Genomic DNA, 19,623 nt, shown 5'->3' on the forward strand with positions numbered 1-19,623 from the left:
GGGGCAAGAGATTTGTAGTAGTTACTATGGTTTGAACTTCCCTTTGCTAATCGAGAAAAACCATGTTATATTGGCTAGGATGGGGTTTGTTAGTATTGGACATAAATTAGTGTATTGGACTGTTAGATTTCTTCCCATTTCCCTTGAAGATTTTCTCCTAGTAAGAATTTACAGTATCATGGTTTGTATATATAAGGCTGGCTTACTATATATTTTATGTCACAATAGTGGCATGGGCGCAGGTAGCCCAGCAGGTAGTGTGAGCATCGATTTCAGTATAACCAAGGCTAAGCTATGAATACATAAATGACCACAGTATTGTTGGATTACAGGCTTGAAAGAGCAGTCCTTGCTTTACTTGGCTCTCTGGGAGCAAGAATGGTGTACTGTGTCCTGCCTTGAATATTTGAGATGGAAAAGAAATAACACTCAGAAGTTAAATGACATTGCCTGTCCGTGGTACCTGTTTTTGTATGTTTGGTTTTTTTTGACCCTGTGTCTTCCTACAACTTTTGGAAAAAAGGTGTTATCTATGAATTGATTTTAGATTTTTACCTAACCACAAAACCCCTTTCTTAATATTTTGTGAGACATCTGTAAGTCTTGTTATAGATGAGAGGGTATCTCCGTTTGGTAGCAATTCATGTGGAATTACTGGTGAGCCAAACTATTAAAAGTCACTTTGATCTTTTTCCATCACTTTAAGGCAAATGGTTATTGTTTTGTTATGTACTAAAATTTAAAGTACAGTTGGAAAGGAATGCTGGGATTTCTTTTCATTATAAAAAGCTCCTTACTTTCATCCATAGAGAAAATGGTACATGGGTGTCCTGGATGGAAAAAAAAACAGGGGGGTAAGTACGATCAAGGACTTGGCTGAAAGAGTCAAACTCTTTATCTTCTGATCGTCATTCTTACATGCTAAAGGGTGGGAATATCTTCTGACTTTGTAGTTGTGAAGTTCAAATGAGATAATTTATTAAACATGAGATACTTATTTGGAAGTTCAGATGAAGTTTTCTTTATTTCTGGTAAATTACAGTGTGTGTGTATATATATATGTAAGAAATATCAATATAAATTATGTTTACAGTGTTTTTAAATCTATTTAACATTGTCATCAGTTCTGTTGGATACACCTTGAAGCAGCTGATGCAGAGGTTTGAGTCATAGTATAATGAACTCTGTATGCACTTGACACCAAAAGCCATGGTAGAAAGTGCCTGCTAGTTCAGTTAGTCTGTCACTGAATGGCATTAGAGTGTTCAGAGTGAATATTTTTACTTCCTGCATTCTGAATCTTTGGTCATATTTTAATGTTATCTATAGCATTCATTGGTCAAATAGTATAAGTTTTACTTTAAGTAGTATCACCAAAAGATTGTAGGGTTGTAGGTGACCATAAGCTTTTAGTTAGTTACCATTTACATAATGTACAATGGTTTTTTTTTAAGTAAAATGTTCTTAATTATTTTGGATTTTGTAGGTTTTTTTCATTAGTATCTTAATTAAATTATCTTTACTCATTAAATTTCTGAGTTTACGTTCATGTCTGTAGAGTTGGGTGTCAGCCAAGATGATCGAAGCTTTGTCAATGCCAAGGATTAACATTTTAACTTTTAACTACTATCAGAATAACTCACACATTAGCCTGCAATAAAACTGTCCTACAGATGATTAAATCATAACAGCTCACTAAAGGAAAAGGGAAAACAGAATAGACTGCCTATTGTAGATTCATAGTTATTTAGAAAAAAATCATTTCTCAACTGCAAAAGACTTTATAGACAATTTGAAGAGAGATGAAGCACAAGAACAGTGTAATTATAGATCCCCTCTTTCTAATTTCATACTCATTCCTGTTCATTTATAACAGGAATATTAACTCATTTCAGAACTTTAGGTGTGTTCATTATCATTCAGATAGTATGTGTAAGTTTTACTTTAAGTGCCTACCACGACAGTAACTTTTCAACAAAGATGAGTATTGGATATCAATATATGGGTGGGTATATGGTGGAAGAAATCACCTTCAGAGCCTACATACCGGAGAGAAAGATGGACAAGTGAAAAATGAGAATGTTAGTATTATGCTTGTTTGTGCTAGCTGTTAGCACAAGAAAGTGCTAGTATCTTTAGAGAGGTGGGGTAGGGATGGAGAGTATGTAATACTGCATACAGGTAGGCAGGCTTCTGGGAATGTGACACATGAACCAAGATCAGAGTTGCCTGGAGGGCTAGCCATTGAAAGAAGAGCACTCTGGCAGATACAGCAGGCAGTGTGTTGAAGGGTCAGAAAGAATGCCCAGTGTTGCTGGGACTGTGTGTGAATGTGAGGGAAAGTGGTACTCGATGGATGAAGTCAGTTTTGGCATGGATGAAGTCATAATGGAAAAGTCTGAACTTTAAGTTACATCATTCTGTATGTATTAAGCAACTTGTATTTTCCTTTAACATTATGTCATAGGTATCCTTTCCATCCACTGATTTAAGTGTAAAGATATATTTTAAACATTTCTCTCACCACAGGTCTTTTTCTCATCCTGTAAAAGTGCTAAAATCTGTGCTATCCTAAAAATGTTCGTTTCTATATTCTATTTTAGCCGCTGCTCTCTTCTCAGCCAAGACATTCTTCCCTTCTCCGATAGTCACTTAAGTTTTGTCTAGTTTTGCTAGCTATTCTACTGTCATCAGTCTGCAGGCCGCCAATTAACAAGCCTCCATTTCTCTTCCCTTTGGTTCATTCAGTGTATTGCCAACCCCCTTGGATTTGCACTCCTGCAAGCATGAACGTTGCTGCTGTTTCCTGCTTTTCATACTTGCGTCATCTGCCTCTGCTTTAAGAGTGTTTAGCCTTTGGAGCTTTATCTTCAGTGCCGTCCTTTATACATACTTCCTTAGGGTGTTTCATCCATTCTCAGGTACTGCTCTAAATTTACCTGTTTGTTTATTACACATCTTTTGGCTGTTCCAGGTTCCAGCATCATCTGGCGTTTTCTGTACTGTCACAGTAGGTTTTTGTCCCTCTAGTCCCTTTTTTGATGATGGTGCTTCCATATTATATCCAGAGCTCAAGAGAGAAACTTGGGTTTGCCTGGATTCCTGTCTTTCCTTCACCTTCTTACTGTCTTTGATTGCTTTGGATGTCTAGTAATTCTACTTTCTATGCATCTTTTGAATATTTTTGTTGTTGTTGTTTTATAAGATAATTTCTCCATGTATTCCTGGCTGTTCTGGAACTCATAGATCCACCTGCCTCTCCCTCCCAAATGCTGGGATTAAAGGTGAGCGCCACCACTGCCCTGCTCAATCTTTGTTTCTATCACTTCTGCTTTTTTAGGTTAGTTTTTGCCTGAACTCCTGATAGCCTAAAAGGTCCCTGCTTGTAGGCAGTAGCCTTTCCAGCCCATTTCCATGCTAGAGCAGTGTGTCTAAAGCATAGATATAGTTAGTCTCTCACTTACAATTACTCAGCAACTTTCTTGTATTTACTGGCTGAATTTAAATTTGGTTAAACAGTCCTGAGATTGCGCTTGTCCTTTCTACCTTCATTTCCTACTAGTCATTGAATATATAATGGTATTTTGTCTCTTTGAACATACTATTTCCTTCATTGGGAATAGTTTCTTTTCCTCTCTACTATTTATTCTTAAAAGTTTCCTTTGTGGATACTTCATCCTGTTTATCCAAGTCTGGACTATCACTTTGTGCTCAAATAAGAGCTTCGTCCTTTATAGCACTCAGTATACTGTGTGACGGTGTCAGTCTCCCACGGCAGGCAGATGATACTCCTCTGGTTAATCTTTCTTATGTTGGGTACAGGCTTTATTGTTCAGTTTGGGGTGTGAATTTCAGTTCTCTGTCCGTTCTGTGACTTTACTAGAAATGTAATTGTTTCATGTTCAAGATTGACAGTGTTTGATGCCTCCCTGGGGTTGACTTTAAACTTTGCATGAGATAATAGATGTCAAATGTATAGTGTTATTGAAGATGGAACTCACTGTGGTACCCTTGGCACAAATTTGTGACCCAGTAAATGTTCAATAAATGATCACATATGAAGTACCCAACACAGGCCCCCTGTATGTGCAGCTTATATAGCAATTAACATAAATTTATATCATAATTATATGTATGTACTTTGTGTGTGTATATTATATTAACATGTACTTTGTTATTGCTTAATGGTATGGTACAATGACTTAATAATAGCAATTGGCATAAATTTGTGTCACAATTTATATTCAATTATTTGCATAGTAGTCTGCATTAAAAGTAATGTAGAGATGATCTGGAGTATAGAAGTAGATGAATAGAAGATATATATAAATGCCATTTTATGTGACAGTTTTCATTGCAGGAGCCCCATTCTTCATGTAAACTGAAGAACTGCTTTAAATATACATTCATGAGCTCATTGTATATTAGTTATTAGTTACTCCCACAAAGGTATATAAAAATAGCTCATTCCCACAGAAATTTGGACTACATCAAACTCAGTCATAGGAAGTGGTTAAGAAATAGGTAATTATGAGGCAAGCCCCAGGCTTTAATAAATGGGGTAGAATTCACTTTATCGGTCAAAATATCCAAAGGCCAAAGTCCAAGTGTGGATATAGTTCAGTAGGGTAAGGAATGGGAATCCATGGAGGATTTAGAGCAGAGAACTGACATGATCAAATTATTTTTTCAGGAAGGATAAACAAGTGGGGTAGCATGGAATGAATACGAAAGTTAAAGTAACAATAACAATTAGCATGACTGTTATAAAACTTAGGTTGACAATTGGGAATTGAATGGGGCTTCAGATAATTGTTTTGAGGAAAGAAATATGCTTGTCAATTGTCAGAATCAAAAGGTTATTTGTGTTTATGAGCCTGAATGACTTAGGAATGTTGATACTGTAGAGAAGAATTAGAGCCGGGCGGTGGTGGCACACACCTTTAATCCCATCACTCGAGAGGCAGAGGCAGGTGGATCTCTGTGAGTTCGAGACCAGGCTGGACCGACAGCCTCCAAAACAATACAGAGAAACCCTGTCTCGTAAAACCAAAAAAAAAAGAAAAAGAAAAAGAGAGAGAGAGAGAGAGAGAGAGAGAGAGAGAGAGAGAGAGAGAGAGAGATGCAGAAGAAGGCTCTTTTTAAAGTACAAGACCAAGTGTTATCACTTTGTAGACTTGGTTTAAGAAATATTTTCACTCCTTGAAGTTAATACCTGGCATTGACTTGGGGTTAAAATGTTTGAAAGAAATACTTGTTGCAGTATTTGTGAAGAATGAAAGCTGGGTGTGGTTTTGAAATCTCTAAAAGTTGATTACTGGGTAAGAAAACAATTTTTTAAAAAACCTAAGAATATTCCTGTAAATCAGCGATGCTTGGATATACCAGTTTGACGATTTTAGAAATTAAAAATCTACTCTATGAGAATGTCTTTCTTTGGAGAATAATTTAAAATCAGAACTTGTTATCTCCAAGGAAGTAAGTAGTTTGAGGAAACGCTGGCGGCGAGAGCCTGTGTGTGAACATTTGGCACTTTGACTTGCTAGCTCCTAAAGTAAGGGTAAGTTAGGTACTGTAATCCTCAGCATCCTCATTGTGAAGTAGACTAAAGAATCGACCATGCACGGCAAAGCTTTGACTGTGGCTTTAGTAATAACAGCACATTACCCTGTGTGTGCTGTGTTCCACACTCATTAGTCCTCATGGTGTAGGTGCTTCCTTGCTGTAGGCATGGAAAGACAGGAGAGGTCAAGGAACTTACTTAGGGTCGTGAGCAGTCCTGTATGGGCAGGATCTGGTAGTCACCATGCTAGATTGCCTTCATGTGTGTAAGTACATACATATTCAGTCTGTCTTCTCTGTATCCGTTATCCAGAAAACTCTGAAGAGATGTAGGTGGGTTAAACAGATTAGTGTGTGAAATCCAAGAACAGCTAAAAATAATCTAGGGAAAGAAAGTACAAAGTTATACTCAACTATTAGGGATTGTGTGGGATCATTTATTCTCACTTAAGATTTTAGATTAATTTATAGATATATGGGGAAGAGGTGTCTGCTCTAATGCAAACTAATATATATATAAAGCTGTAATATTTCTAGCTTTTAAAATATTTTTGCAGTTATGAAACTGGTGGGAAAAGTAGTGGTCTTATCATATACATTTATCTAGGGGTTATCTAAGTGGTAAAGAATTTTAGATACATAGTATATGTTTTTTTCTTTTAACTAAACTTCGAGTTGTCTATTTATAATATTTTATGTTTGTTTTTGTGGAAAGAAATGTTCTATAGCAGCAGTTCTCAACCAGGGAGTCACATGTCAGATATCCTACATATCAGATATTTACATTACAATTCATAGCAGTAGCATAGCTATAGTTAAGTAGAAATGAAGTAATTTTATGGTTAGAGGAGTTGTGACAACCTGAGAATCTGTATTAAAGGATCCTAGCGTTAGGAAGATTGAGAACCATTGGTCTACAGTGTTGATATGAGTGATTAGAGTTGCGAGGACTTAGAGTTTGGTTACTATGTAACAGTGTTTGGATTTGTATATTGTAATGTTTGAAACCTAACTTTAAAAAATAGATTCTGTACATTTGAGTGTCATATGGTAAAGCTTACGACAACATGCACCCTGTATAAAGGAGTGGGGTAATTCCTGTGCTAAGTGTTAATGTGATCATTTCTTCCACCTATTTTTGGTACCACAGTTTCTCAAGTGAGCATTGCATCTATAAATCACAGACTTAATTTAGGTATCATTTCACAAAAGTTTTTATAAGTTTTTTTTTGAAGAAACATGGAGAATAAATGTGTCCCAAGTGAAAATGTTATAAATCTGAACATTTACTGCTAAGTTCAAATGTTCTAAAAGTATTCATATGCTTATGACAAAATGTCTTGTTTTTTTAAAATTAGGATTTCAATCGTCCCTTCTTTTAGAATGTAAACACTTAGTTGATAAGAGGAAACATGAAAAACTTTCTATTTGTGAACACTTGAATTTTTATGAGAGTAGTTACTGCTGTCCCTGTGAGAATCTGAGATGCAGAAGAAATAAGGAACAAGTGTATCATGGTCAATCGCTGCTGCTCACCGCCTCACTGCCTCACTGTCTCTGTCTCACTGCCTCACTGTCTCTGTCTCACTGTCTCTGTCTCACTGTCTCTGTCTCTGTCTCACTGTCTCTGTCTCACTGTCTCTGTCTCTCTGTCTCACTGTCTCTGTCTCACTGTCTCTGTCTCACTGTCTCACTGTCTCTGTCTCACTGCCTCACTGTCTCACTGTCTCACTGCCTCACTGCCTCACTGTCTCTGTCTCACTGTCTCTGTCTCTCTGTCTCACTGTCTCTGTCTCACTGTCTCACTGTCTCTCACTGTCTCTGTCTCACTGCCTCACTGCCTCACTGCTCTGTCTCACTGTCTCTGTCTCACTGCCTCACTGTCTCTGTCTCACTGTCTCACTGTCTCTGTCTCACTGTCTCTGTCTCACTGTCTCTGTTTCACTGTCTCTGTCTCACTGTCTCACTGTCTCTGCCTCACTGTCATACTGCCTGATTGTTGGGTGGCTCTGCTGCTGTGTTTGGGTAAGAAAGTGACTTAGAACCCTGAACCTTAGTTTTTATGTCTGTCAGTTGAAAACACAGTAAAATAAGCCTCATGTTCAGCCAGTGACTTTTATAGGGAATTTCACATAGTGATTTAAGGGAATTTGAGATAATCTAAACTGTACTTCTAATATTGTAAGTTAGAATTCTTCAGCTAGAGTAGTGTAATTTAAGAAACACTTGTTAAGCTCAATGGCATGTCTTGCTAATAATGTTACTAAGTAATGGAAATTTGTTAAAGTTATAGTCCTTATCAGACTTTTAAACTTGTCTCTTGTGCTGTCTGAGTAGATAAAGGGGACCTGTTGTTTCATATCACCTAATTAGTAACCTTCCTTATTTCTGAGACTGAAGAACCTTTCACTTTTATAGCTATATTATTGTGATACATCATAGAGTACAACCAAGAGCTAGATTTTAACGGTGCTGACCACGAGAAGGTAGATTTGCAAGTCAGAAATATGTACATTAATGTAGAATTTAGTCCTGAATTTGAGGCAGAAAATACATTAAAAATGTAGGTGGATGTTTTACTTAGTTTTTTAAAGGAACAGAACTGTACAATGAATATGTATCATGAAAAGGAATTATTAGATTGGCCGACATTGCAGTGACTGGGTAGTCCAGCAAAAGCTGTTTGCATGCTAGAAAGGCCGGGACCTTGCAGCTGCTCAGTGCACAAAGCTTAGTGCCTCATCAGCAGTCCCAGCCTGGCCCTGAAGGCAGGAGGCTACCTGAGCTCTGGTGTAGTTGGGGATGGAAGGCCTAAGATGCTGAGTCTCTGGTAAGCAAAGGATGGCAGCAATTTGCAGTGGCAAGCACGGTTGGTGTATTCACCAGCAAGGAGCAAGACAGGTAGGCAAAACAGCACTTCTTTCCTCTGTATCTGGGCTGCAACCTGAAGGTGCTGGCTGCTTTGGACTCCTAACATTAGCTGAAGAATGGTACCAAACAAGTGTTTGCTTGCTAGATGTTCTTCAGATAACTTGTAAAGTAGGATGAGTACTCCTATACCAAAGTGGGAAGATTAGGTTACATTTCAACTAATACACAGTCACTTAAATGGATACAGCCTAGAAACTGGAAGGTATAACGTGGGTTTGATAAGAAGTAGGAAATTAAAATCACACTGCCTAAGTTAGAAAGAACTAAGATACATTAATATTTCCAGTCTCCTAGATAATTTGAGACATATAACAACAATTTTATTTCATTTTGAATTTAAAACATCAATGTTGTGATTTATTTGATCAGAATCATTCAGTAGAAATATAATGCAAGTAATATGTTCCAGTAAAACTTTTTAGTAGCTACATTAAGATGTAAAAAGTAAATGGGTAGATTGAAATCTAGTAGTTAACTTCACTTAATCTCTTATAGCTAGAATTTTGACATAGCCAGTGTAGAAGTTGCTGATGAAATATTTTATGTGGTATTCTGATGTGTACTAAGAATTCAAAACTCGGGGAGCTTTACACATAGCAGTGACATTTCCAAGGCTTGGCAGACACATGCGGTTAGTAGATCTAGATTTCCCTGAGTTACATTATTGGTTTAATTAGAGCTAATGATTACTAATTCTAGGATGATTACAGTGTGCCATGCATTTTGTTCTATATGATTTTACAGTTACTCTTTCTAGTAATATGATGTAGGTTTTGTTAACAATTTACAGATATAAATGATGACATAGAGTTCTTTGTTAACACAGGTATTCTGTACAAGAGTGGGATTTACAACTATTCTGATCTTAAAAACCTGTTCTGTTTCCTATACTGCACTATTTAAGAACACAGAGACAGGGCAGGCTGGTGAGTGATGTTGAGTCCAGTCATTGCTGTTTTCACTCACTCTAGGACTTGACTTTATTACTTCTCATTTTAAGGCACCAAATGCCTCTTGGCTTGAAGCTCCAGTAGTACTCCCACCTGCTCTCATTCTTATTGGGGATATTCCTCTATGCTTACATCACCATTTCCAGTTTTAAACTGCTTTCTATTACTCTTGAGACTAGACTTAGAAATGAGAGACGGCCTTTCCAATCTGACACATGACTGTAGTGAGGTGGGAAAAGTCAGCTCTTGTTGGGAACAGAGAAAACTAATGAGTGACTAGTAAATCTTGTCAAGCTAAAGGGCTTTAACTTTTAGTCATTTTGAGAAAGACTTCTGGGAAGCTGTTACTCATCATGTTGAGTTGTATACATTTATATCATTTTGTAGTATATTATGTAGCAGCTTTTTGTGTTCAAAAAGGAAAAACAAGCAATCTCCTTTTTGCATTGGTCAGAAATTATGAGTTATATGTGTAAGACATTTTAAACTTGAAATTCCCACTTTACTATGGGCTGGGACTACAGCTTAGCAGTACTTACCTTGTGTCTGAGGTCTGGTTCAGGCTCCAGCAAGCCATGTAGGCGCTGAGAACTAAACCCAGGTCTTCTGCAAGAGCAACAAGTTCCCTTAACTGCTGAACTGTCTCTCCATCCCCCATTTTCTCTTAAAGCAAACATCAATGTTGTTTACTATCTTTTGTTAGTTTCTAGAGATTTAAATAATAGACAATTTAATCACTTACTGCTTAGTTATAACTGTAGTATGAGTCCTAATGTCAGCATGTTATTTGAATTCAAATGTTTTTAAAATAAGCTGGGTGGTAGTGACGCAAGCCTTTAATCCTAGCACTCAAGAGGCAGAGGCAGGTGGATCTCTGTGAGTTTGAGGCCAGCGTGGTATGCAGAGAGAGTTCCAGATAAGCTCCAATGCTACATAGAGAAACTTGTCTCCAAAAAACAGCAAAAACAAAACAAAACCACAGATGTTTTTAAAATAGAGTATAATAGGGTATACAATTTGACAAGAATGGAGCAGATCACTTTAAGCGGAAAAAATCTAGTAAGACTTCTAGCTAGTGCAGCTATTACATGAATATAAGGAAATAGCTTGTTCTATAAGATTTCATAGATGTTTGTACACCGTTAACTACCTGTCGGTTACAAGGGTTCGATGCCCACTCCCATTCATACATGGAGCTTCTGGTTCTTGAGAAGAATGGAGGATAGACTGAGGAATGAGTTTTTTTGTTGTTTGTTTTTTCAAAACAGGGTTTCTCCATAGCTTTGTAGGCTGTCTTGGAACTCACTTTGTAGACCAGGCTGGCCTCGAACTCACAGAGATCTGCCTGCCTCTGCCCCCAAGTGCTGGGATTAAAGGCTTGGGCCACCAACGCCCAGTTGAGGAATGAGTTTCTAAAGTTAAAACAGTTTGGTGCAGAGAACCATCTTTGATTTTAAAGGAGTTTTCAGAGTTGGATGCTGTATTGTGCAGTAGAGGAATTGGGAGGATATTGTGTAGCCATGTAGCCAAATTTCCTCAGGTGGAAGGACAGTTGTAAGAAACCGAGGAGCCAGGTGTTGGTAGCACACACCTTTAGTCTCAGCACTCGGAGGCAGAGGCTGGCGGATCTCTGTGAGTTCAAGGCCAGCCTGGTCTATAAAGTGAGTTCCAGGACAGCCTTCAAAACACAATATAGAGAAACCCTGTCTCGAACAAACAAACAAACAAACAAACAAACAAAAAGTAAGAAAGAAAGAAACTGAGGGCTTAGCTGGGCAGTGGTGGTGCTTTTAATCCCAGCACTCAGGAGGCAAAGGCAGGTGGATTGCTGTGAGATTGAGGACAGCTAGGGCTACACAGAGAAGCCCTGTCTGAAAAAATTGTACTGTGACTGTGGATTTGTAATTATAAACGTTTTAATGACGATTTAGTTCAAGGGGCTCCAAGTCAATGTGTGTGTGCCTATCTCTTGAGTACTGAAATGTTTAGATTTTGCTTGCATTATTTAGTTCTCAAAACTATGGTGGTCTTGTCACAGACACAAGCTACCTTCAGCCTTACTCAGAGAAACTTCTCTTTGCAGTGCCTGTTGGTGAATGCAAGGATTCTTTCTTGGCTGTTCAAAAGGGACAGTGAATGTTCAGCCTTAAACAGATCATTTATGCCATCTCCTTTAAGGCTCGGGATATCACAGAGAAGGGATAGAAAGCGTGTAAGATTCAGAAGATAGAGAGAAGGGCTGTGACATGCTGTCTTCTGGGCATGGGGCAGCTGTTGCAGGCGTGAACTCCCAGCCCCCATGTTGCCTTCACTGGCCCTGGCCTGTAAATAGAGACAGCTGGGAGAAGAGTGCATGCTGAGCCGCTGGCTACCGGATGTTTCAGGAGGAGAGTCCTTGTCAGATACCCACAGGTGAGCCCACCAGGCTCTGTGGGCTAGTTCCAAATTAGTTTTATTCCAGGTTTTAAGGTTGTTTACTTAGACTGTAGAAACTAAAGTATCAGCCATATTAATTTGTTCAGAGTGTCATTATGCAACTGACAAGTTCAGTTTTTGTGTGCGGTAATTCCATGAAGTTAAGTTCTGGAAATCAGAGCGTAAAGTAGAAATTTAACATGGTAAAAAAATATGCAGAAATGCAGTAGAAAACTCCTTAGATATGGAGGCTCCCTTATGGTCTCAGAAATGATACTTTTTGGTGTGTGTGTGTGTGTGTATGTGTGTGTGTGTGTGTGTGTGTGTGTGTGTGTGTGTGTGTGTGTTGTTGTTGTTGTTGTTGTTGTTGTTGTTGTTTTGAAACAGGGTTTCTCTGTAGCTTTGGAACCTGTCCTGGAACTCTGCATACCAGTCTGGCCTTGAACTCACAGAGATCTACCTGTCTCTGCCTCCCAAGTGCTGGCATTAAAGGTGTGGGTCACCAATTCCCTGCCCAGAAATGATGCTTTTGATTAGGTTCTTCTGATATCTAAGTAAGCATTAGAACAGTTACACTTAGTTAAACATTTAAGTTGCATTTGGAATTTGAGGTACACTGTTAGAAGAAAGCTGAAGGACTAAAATAGTGCTAAAAACGTAACAAAATAAATTAGTTTATTTGAGCAAAGAACAATTCACGAATTGGGTGGTATTTAGAACCAGAAGAGACTTGGGGAGTGTCAGAGTCAGCATAGAGAGAGGTCAAGGCAACCTGGCCAATACTATATTTTATTTCATTTATTTTTTTAGTTTTATATGTTAAATCCCACTTATCCCTTGCCTGGTGTATAACAGGGCAATCCTCTCTGTGTCCCAATTTCATGTCTAGTCTTCCTTTTCTTTCCAGTTTTCCTCTCCCCCTTCTCTATCCTCCCTGCTGAGTCCATTTATTGTTGCCCACATCCTCGTGGGCCTACCAAGGACCACACCCTTCAAGAAAACAGACTCCTCCTAATAACCTTCAACTGCCAATAGCTCTTCAACTCGGGGTAGGGCTTTGTGAGCACGCCATCCACCATGCCCGGGTGTTGACTGCTCTGATCTTGTGCATGTCTTATACAGACAACCGCAGTAGCTGAGAGTTCATGAGTCTAACAGCTCTGCCATGTCCAGAAGGCACTGTTTGCAACAGTCTTCCCAAACTTTGGCCTTTTACAATCTTTCTGCTCCCTTTCCCATGGTGTGCCATGAGCACTGACGCAGGTGGAGTAATAAAAGTGTGTCACTTGTGGTTGAGCATTCCACAGACAACTATAGACATAGCTGTAGGAAGGCTAGCCACTGGAGCACGAGTGACTAACTCATCAGTAGCTACATCACCCACTTACTGTCTCAGCTCTCCTGGTCAGGGTGGGCTCCCTCCTGCATTGATAGCTGGTTGTTTGTATGCTCAGTCTTGTGCAGGCCCTCTCCAGGCAACTGCAGTTACTGTGAGTTCGTGAGCACCCTAGCTATATTTTGTCTCTAAGACACGTTTCTCATGGCTTTTCTCCACAATCATCCAGCTCTTACATTCTTCCCACAATTCTTGGGTGTTCTCTGAATCTTAAAGGAGGTAATAAGGATATACCATTTAAAGCTTAAGCTCCCAAGGTCACTTGTTCTCAGCACCTTGACCAGCCACGGTTCTCTGAATTAGCTGGCTAATTTCCTTCTTACTCCATGGGTGGTTGGGTGACTAACCCCTGATGTCCTTCTCTCCTTATTCTCTTGTTCTCCTCATCCTCATTTCTCCTGTTTATATTCTCTGCCTGCCAGCCCCGCCTATCCTTGCTCCTGCCTCACTATTGGCCGTTCAGCTCTTTATTAGACCATCAGGTGTTTTAGACAGGCACAGTAACACAGCTTCACAGAGTTAAACAAAAGTCACACACCTTAAATATTCTGCCACAGGTGTCTGCCATCACTTCCGTGTGACTATTGATCTCTCCAATTTTATTGATAATAGTTTACCCTGTGACACCACTTGTTGTGGCTGTAAGAAGAATTAATTTTTTTGTTGTTGTTGCTGTTTAACAGAGTAATAATCTCATATTTTCTCATAGGTCAGACTAAAAGCAGATTAACCCTAACATCACCCATAAACATTTCTTGTTTTGCTTAGTAAAAAGTAAAATATTTATTTGCATTTATATTTCCTCTCTAATACATGAAAATGTCAAACAAAGTTGAAAGGATCAATACTCATGCCTGTTGCCTACTCCTGCTGTTCACACTATGTGGATTTCCCTTGTTAATCTTATCCTTGTTTTCTTCAGTTGTCACTCTGTTTTGTTTTCATGTAATTTTTGTAACAGAGATCCCAGACCAATCATAATGTGAGGTTTATGAGTAATCTTAATTACAGTCTGATACTCACTTTATCTCATTTCTTTTAAAAAGAGAAAAAATTGTTCCAGACACAGTCTCCCTGTGGCCTCAAGGTGACTTTAAACTTGATAACCTGCTTCTGTCTCTTGAGTACTGGGTGTGTTCCCCCATGCATGTTGTTTTGTTGTGCGCAAATGTGTGACTTTCAGGTGATCATAAGGTTGAAAATGGACCATAATATTCTCTATCCTGTATAAAGAATAAGAACTAACCAAAATTTTAAAAAATGTTATTGTCCAATTTGATCCTGAGTCAATTTGACCTTTTAAATTCTTGAATACATTTTTTCTGTTTTCTTTGTAAGGTTAGTATTTGATACCCACATTTAAAGCCCTTTTTATAAATTCATCATTATAAATTGTTATTTGGAAGACACATGGGATTATTGCCTCTCTTAAAACAGTGAGAGGTGAAAAGCTGGAAGCCCTGTAGAGTATGTGGGCTTGAGAAGTTTTAGAATCTTGCTCTCTTCCCTTTATTTCATGATTATTTACCATGTCTGTAGATGGATTATGGCTGCAGGGTCATTCAAAAGTGACTAAAGTAAAGGTAGTAGGAGTGGCCCCTGAAAGGAAGTCTTAACAGGTGTAAACTGTAAATGGCTTTCCTATGCTGTGGACTGAGCACATATTTAATAGAGCCAGGAGTAATTGTCAAACTGTCAGGAAACAAATGTGTAATTGCTGTTGCAAAAGAATGTCCTGCCTGTTCACTGTTCTTTTTTAGACCTGCTTGGCTGATGGTGACCTTCAAAAGTGCTTGCCACACAGGTGCAGTGTTCTTCAGCTTTTGGAAAAATTCCCTCGTCTCTCTCCCTCCCTTTTACATATAATCTCACTAGTGTTAAAGATGGGATTCTGCAAATTTGAGTATCTATATAAGAAGATACAACTGAGATCATTGTTTAGGTGGTTAATGTTGCTGCTGAGATGAATGTTTCCTGGGACTCAGAACTAGTGTAAGGTTGTAGTTGCAGAGCTGTAAGTGGCTGCCCTGAGAGTAGCTCTGCAGAGTAAACTGAGAGGACTTCTCTTTGTTCTTATGTCCTCCAACTAAGCATGCTAACTGGCATAGCGCAGGGACTTGTTGGGAATATCTTACATCCAAAGATAAGGCTGAATGGTGTGTCAGTATTGAATCCAGGAGTTACAGCTTTTAAAAACATGGTAAACGCGAGGGGGCTGTGATTGGTTAGGGTGGTTCTCTGATCATATAGCTTCTTTCCGTTACAGTCAAGCCCAGCTGTTTCCATCCAAAGAACTTAGACCTACCTGGTTTTATACCTTTTCAGCATTTACTTGTTTATTGTCTCTCTGAATCTCTTTAGAACGGCAGGGGTCATAGGTGGCTCCACCTGTCAATTTGACACAAACCTAGACATACCTGGGAAGAGAGTCTCAATGAAGGGATTGCCTCTATCCGATTATCTTGTGGGCATGTCAGTTGCTTGATTGCCTACTGGTGGGGTGCCATCCTTGGGTAGGTGGACCTGGACTGTGTATAGAAAGGGAGTTTGTGTAAGCCAGTAGGAGCATTCCTTCATGATCTCTGCTTCAGGTCCTGCCTCCAGATTCCTGTATAGAGCTCCTGTCCCTAGCCTCCTAAATAATAAAAGCCACATAAACCCTCTCCTTCAAGCATGTAAGCCACAAAAACCCTCTACTCCAAGTTGCTTTTTGTCAGTGTGTTAACTAGGACAAGTATATTGATTTATTCAGTGCCCATAATTACATTGTCTAGCATGTAATACTCAAAGTACTGGTCTCTTTACTGGCACTTAGTGACCCACATATGGAGTCCTTTTGAAAGGTCATTAGTTTATTTGGTTAAGAATAGTAAAGACTCTGTAGTATACCAACTCAGAGGAATTCATAGTGGTTGATAAATGTTCAGCGTTCAGCTAAAAACTGGAAAAAGTTTACATTTAATGAAAGGTTTCACAAAACTAATAATATTTTTTGAAATTGCTAACAGAAGTTTGGAGACGAAAAATAAAAATGTCTTGTTAAATTTATAAGCTAAAATTTAGTCCTTTGAGGCAAAATGTAATACGAAAACCTTTGAAAATTTTTGAGGGTCAAATTAAACATTTTAGGAATTTGGTTTGTAGTTTAAAGAAAAGATAAGTCCAAGTATTAAGGATATGTACAAGAAGAGTTTGGTGTGTCTGAAGTTTGAAATAACCTGGACAAAGAAGTAAAGAGGAAATGGCCAGACCAGGAGAACTTAAGAAAAAGTGGTGATGTGCAACTGTTTCAAAGCATAAAATAGGAGACTAAGTTTGGAGCATGGCTTCACAGTGGCTGTGCCCTTGGGATGGAAGCACGAATCTGAGAGAGCTTGACACTGTCACTGTTGGGGTACAATTGAGAACTGCAGTCCATTCGGTTCCCCTAGAGAAGAGACAGCTAATACAGCAATAGAGTTCTGCTGCCAGACACTTTTGCAATATAGTCTTGTTTACAGTTGCCAGATTTCTCCATATTGTTAGATAGGTCAGCATTGATAAGAATATTTGTGAGTTTTTAAACATGATAATTCTTTTTCTTCTTTAAAGACTAGACAGTTCCAATGAGGTGTATTGGTGTTTTAAAAATACTGAAATGGTTTGAGGGAAGACAAATGTGTGAACATGCTTCTTTCATAGATTTGAAGACTGTCTTACTGTTTAAGAACTGCTGTGCATGGATAGATTCCTTTTAAAACTTAACCATAGGCTATATTTTACTCTACTCTTAATTCAGTTTAGTATGTGTTAGTTGTTGGCATAAAAAATGTTTTTTTACTTAAGGGCAGAAAGAATCCCCCTGACTTTTTATATGTGTCAATTCTCAGTTTTAGTCTTGAAGCACAAATCTAGGATACAAAAGACAGCAGTAGTTTTCAACAGACTGTTTTTCTCCGGAGCCCTCTTTTACTCCATCCTCATCTTCCTAGTCCTTGTGATACCTCCCGAAGCTTCCCTCGTAATTTAACACCAGTGCTTTCACAGCACACAGTAACATGCGTACACACCTAAGTGGATTTAGCTTAGACAACAGGACGGCTTTCCAGTTAAACTGTGCGGCTCCACTCATACAATGTGACCAACGCCTGGTTTCAGGTGAGAAGAGCTCACGACAGTCTGGTGACAGACCACTCCTGATGTACATACAGTTCTGCTGTCACAGGCACACTTGAACTGGCTTCCCATTTGATGGTGACAAAAAACACTTTCATGTCAAGTGGAAAAAAGTGCTATATCAGGGCATTGTTCATAGACTTGAAAACTTGCCTTTTCAGGATTGCATTTTTTTTAACACAAAAACTTATTTTTTAGTATTTCTTAACCAATGTATTTTAAGATTGATAAAACATTTTTGGTAGTATATTGAGCTTTATATAGCTTTATTTCAAAGTGTTCAGATTTAACATTAAAAATTAATGCTACTGAAAAGTAGTTTTACAACCCATGTGTTTTGGTTTTTTAATTTAATATTTAAGATTTTACTTTTTTCCTATTCCTGTTTTGAGAACTTCTGATTTTCTGTCTTTCAAAAATACTCCTTTCCCAGTGCTGATCTCTTTTTGTTGTATAGAGAAAGGTTGTTCTAAAGGACCATTTGGAAAATGTGACAACAGCATGTACTTTTCCCCATTGCTTTTTTATTGTACCTTGTCAAGATGGTCTTGGACATGAACTTTCTTAGAATCACGCAGTTCCTGGTTCCTATGGGACTTCCTGTTTTCTCAAATAAAAATAGAAAAGGATCTCAGAAAGGAAATCTGGTCAGTGTGAACTATTTTATGAGATCAGTTAGACACAGTTGTAACCTGGATTATATAGTATATAATCTGAATAAAAAGTGTGAAAGTCTTCAAGTGTCTGTGAACTTTGAATATTTTTGTATATAATAAAATAGGTGATATAGGAAGAGGTTCTGAGTAATTGTGAGAGATATATATTTAGCATTGTAATCTGGCATTGTATTTTGGGGAGGTTTTAGATAGAGGAAAATTACATGGAAAATACTGTAAATTCCCATTGTAATATTTGATTGTCAAAATCTGACATCCAATTGTCAGCTGCTTTGATCTGTATATTTTCTCCTTGCCATTTTTCTAGATGTTAGCCAAAAGTCAGAAGGTTTTTGTTTGCTTTCTTTTTGGTAGATACTAGAAGTTTGATCCTAAAAGAATTATTTAGTTTTAAAGCAACAAGTTAAGGTAGAAACATGATATAGTTACTAATAATAAGATGGATAGTATGTATTGAGAACCTAGTGAGTGACAGCTACGACTGTGGTAGGCATCTTACAGGGATTGTCGTTCAGTCCTTGCAGCAGCTGTGTAAGGTATGTGCCATTTCACCCCTCCTTAAAGGGAAGGTTGTAGAGTGACCAAGTCACTAAGTTAGGAGGAGGTATTACTAAATAACCAGTAGGGAGATTTGATTTATTGACTCATGGCACCAGAACCCTGGCTTTCAGTTGTGATGAATTTAAAGTGAGAATGGCTAGCATGGTTAGTCTTATTACTTTCCCAAGTTTCCAAGTCCATTTTATTTACATTTTGTTTTCATATGTGTATTGGTTTAACAGTAGTATATGCTGGCTTTTCAGGGTACTTGTTGAGGAAGATTTAAATTCTTGAGTAATGCTAATAGTTCTCTTTTTTCTTTCTTTTCCTTGATAGTAAAAAACCCCTTTGATGAAACATTTGGAAAAATACAAGTAAGTAAAAAATCATAATGCTTATAATTTATATCATGCTTTAAGTGATGAAAAGATTAAAGTGACTATAAATTAAGAAAAGTACCTTTAAGTCCATTTTAGTTAGAGGCATTATGTTTTCTCATGCTGGGTATTCCTGCCTATAATTTAACTAAGTCTGACCTAGGGCTCCTTCAAAAACTGTTTTCGTGTTTATTACTTTAATAATAGAGACATCTGCCCCATCACAGGGAGTGGCATGCCAGCCCTCCTGATCTGGTTCTTATACTTACAAGTATGCCTTGTTGTTCCAAGTTACCTATGCCTTACTTAGCAGCTCTTTTCTTTGTTCTGTTGGTGTGCTGACCATCAGGGAAGCAAAGGTTTAAGAAGGAAGCAGCAGGGCTCTACAGATTCTTCCTCAAAGGGGGTGTAATAATCTTAACCAAAATGCTTGCCATATCATAGACACTGGGGATGCTTAGATACTTAAAGCTGATGTGTATATTATAGTACATAATTCTTTGTTAATTTTTCATTATAGGAACTGACCATTACATATGTCTGTATTGAAAACTATTTGTTTTACTCAAGAGCACGTAATAAAGTACAGACAGACCTGTAGAATATTATTTCAGATTGTT

The 19,623-nt window shown here is 38.1% G+C and overlaps 1 protein-coding gene across 1 annotated transcript in view; it reads left to right on the plus strand.

Annotated features, from left to right (window-relative positions):
• The window catches only part of Lemd3 (LEM domain containing 3), a 42,347-nt gene that overhangs the window by 2,469 nt on the left and 20,255 nt on the right, over positions 1-19,623 (plus strand). The window contains exon 2 of the mRNA XM_005081521.4: positions 18,963-19,000. Coding sequence (XP_005081578.2) covers positions 18,963-19,000 — 38 coding nt within the window. The remainder of the gene's footprint in view (positions 1-18,962; positions 19,001-19,623) is intronic.

This window comes from Mesocricetus auratus, unplaced genomic scaffold (genome assembly GCF_017639785.1).
Source record: "Mesocricetus auratus isolate SY011 unplaced genomic scaffold, BCM_Maur_2.0 Super-Scaffold_100011, whole genome shotgun sequence".
Taxonomy (NCBI): domain Eukaryota; kingdom Metazoa; phylum Chordata; class Mammalia; order Rodentia; family Cricetidae; genus Mesocricetus; species Mesocricetus auratus.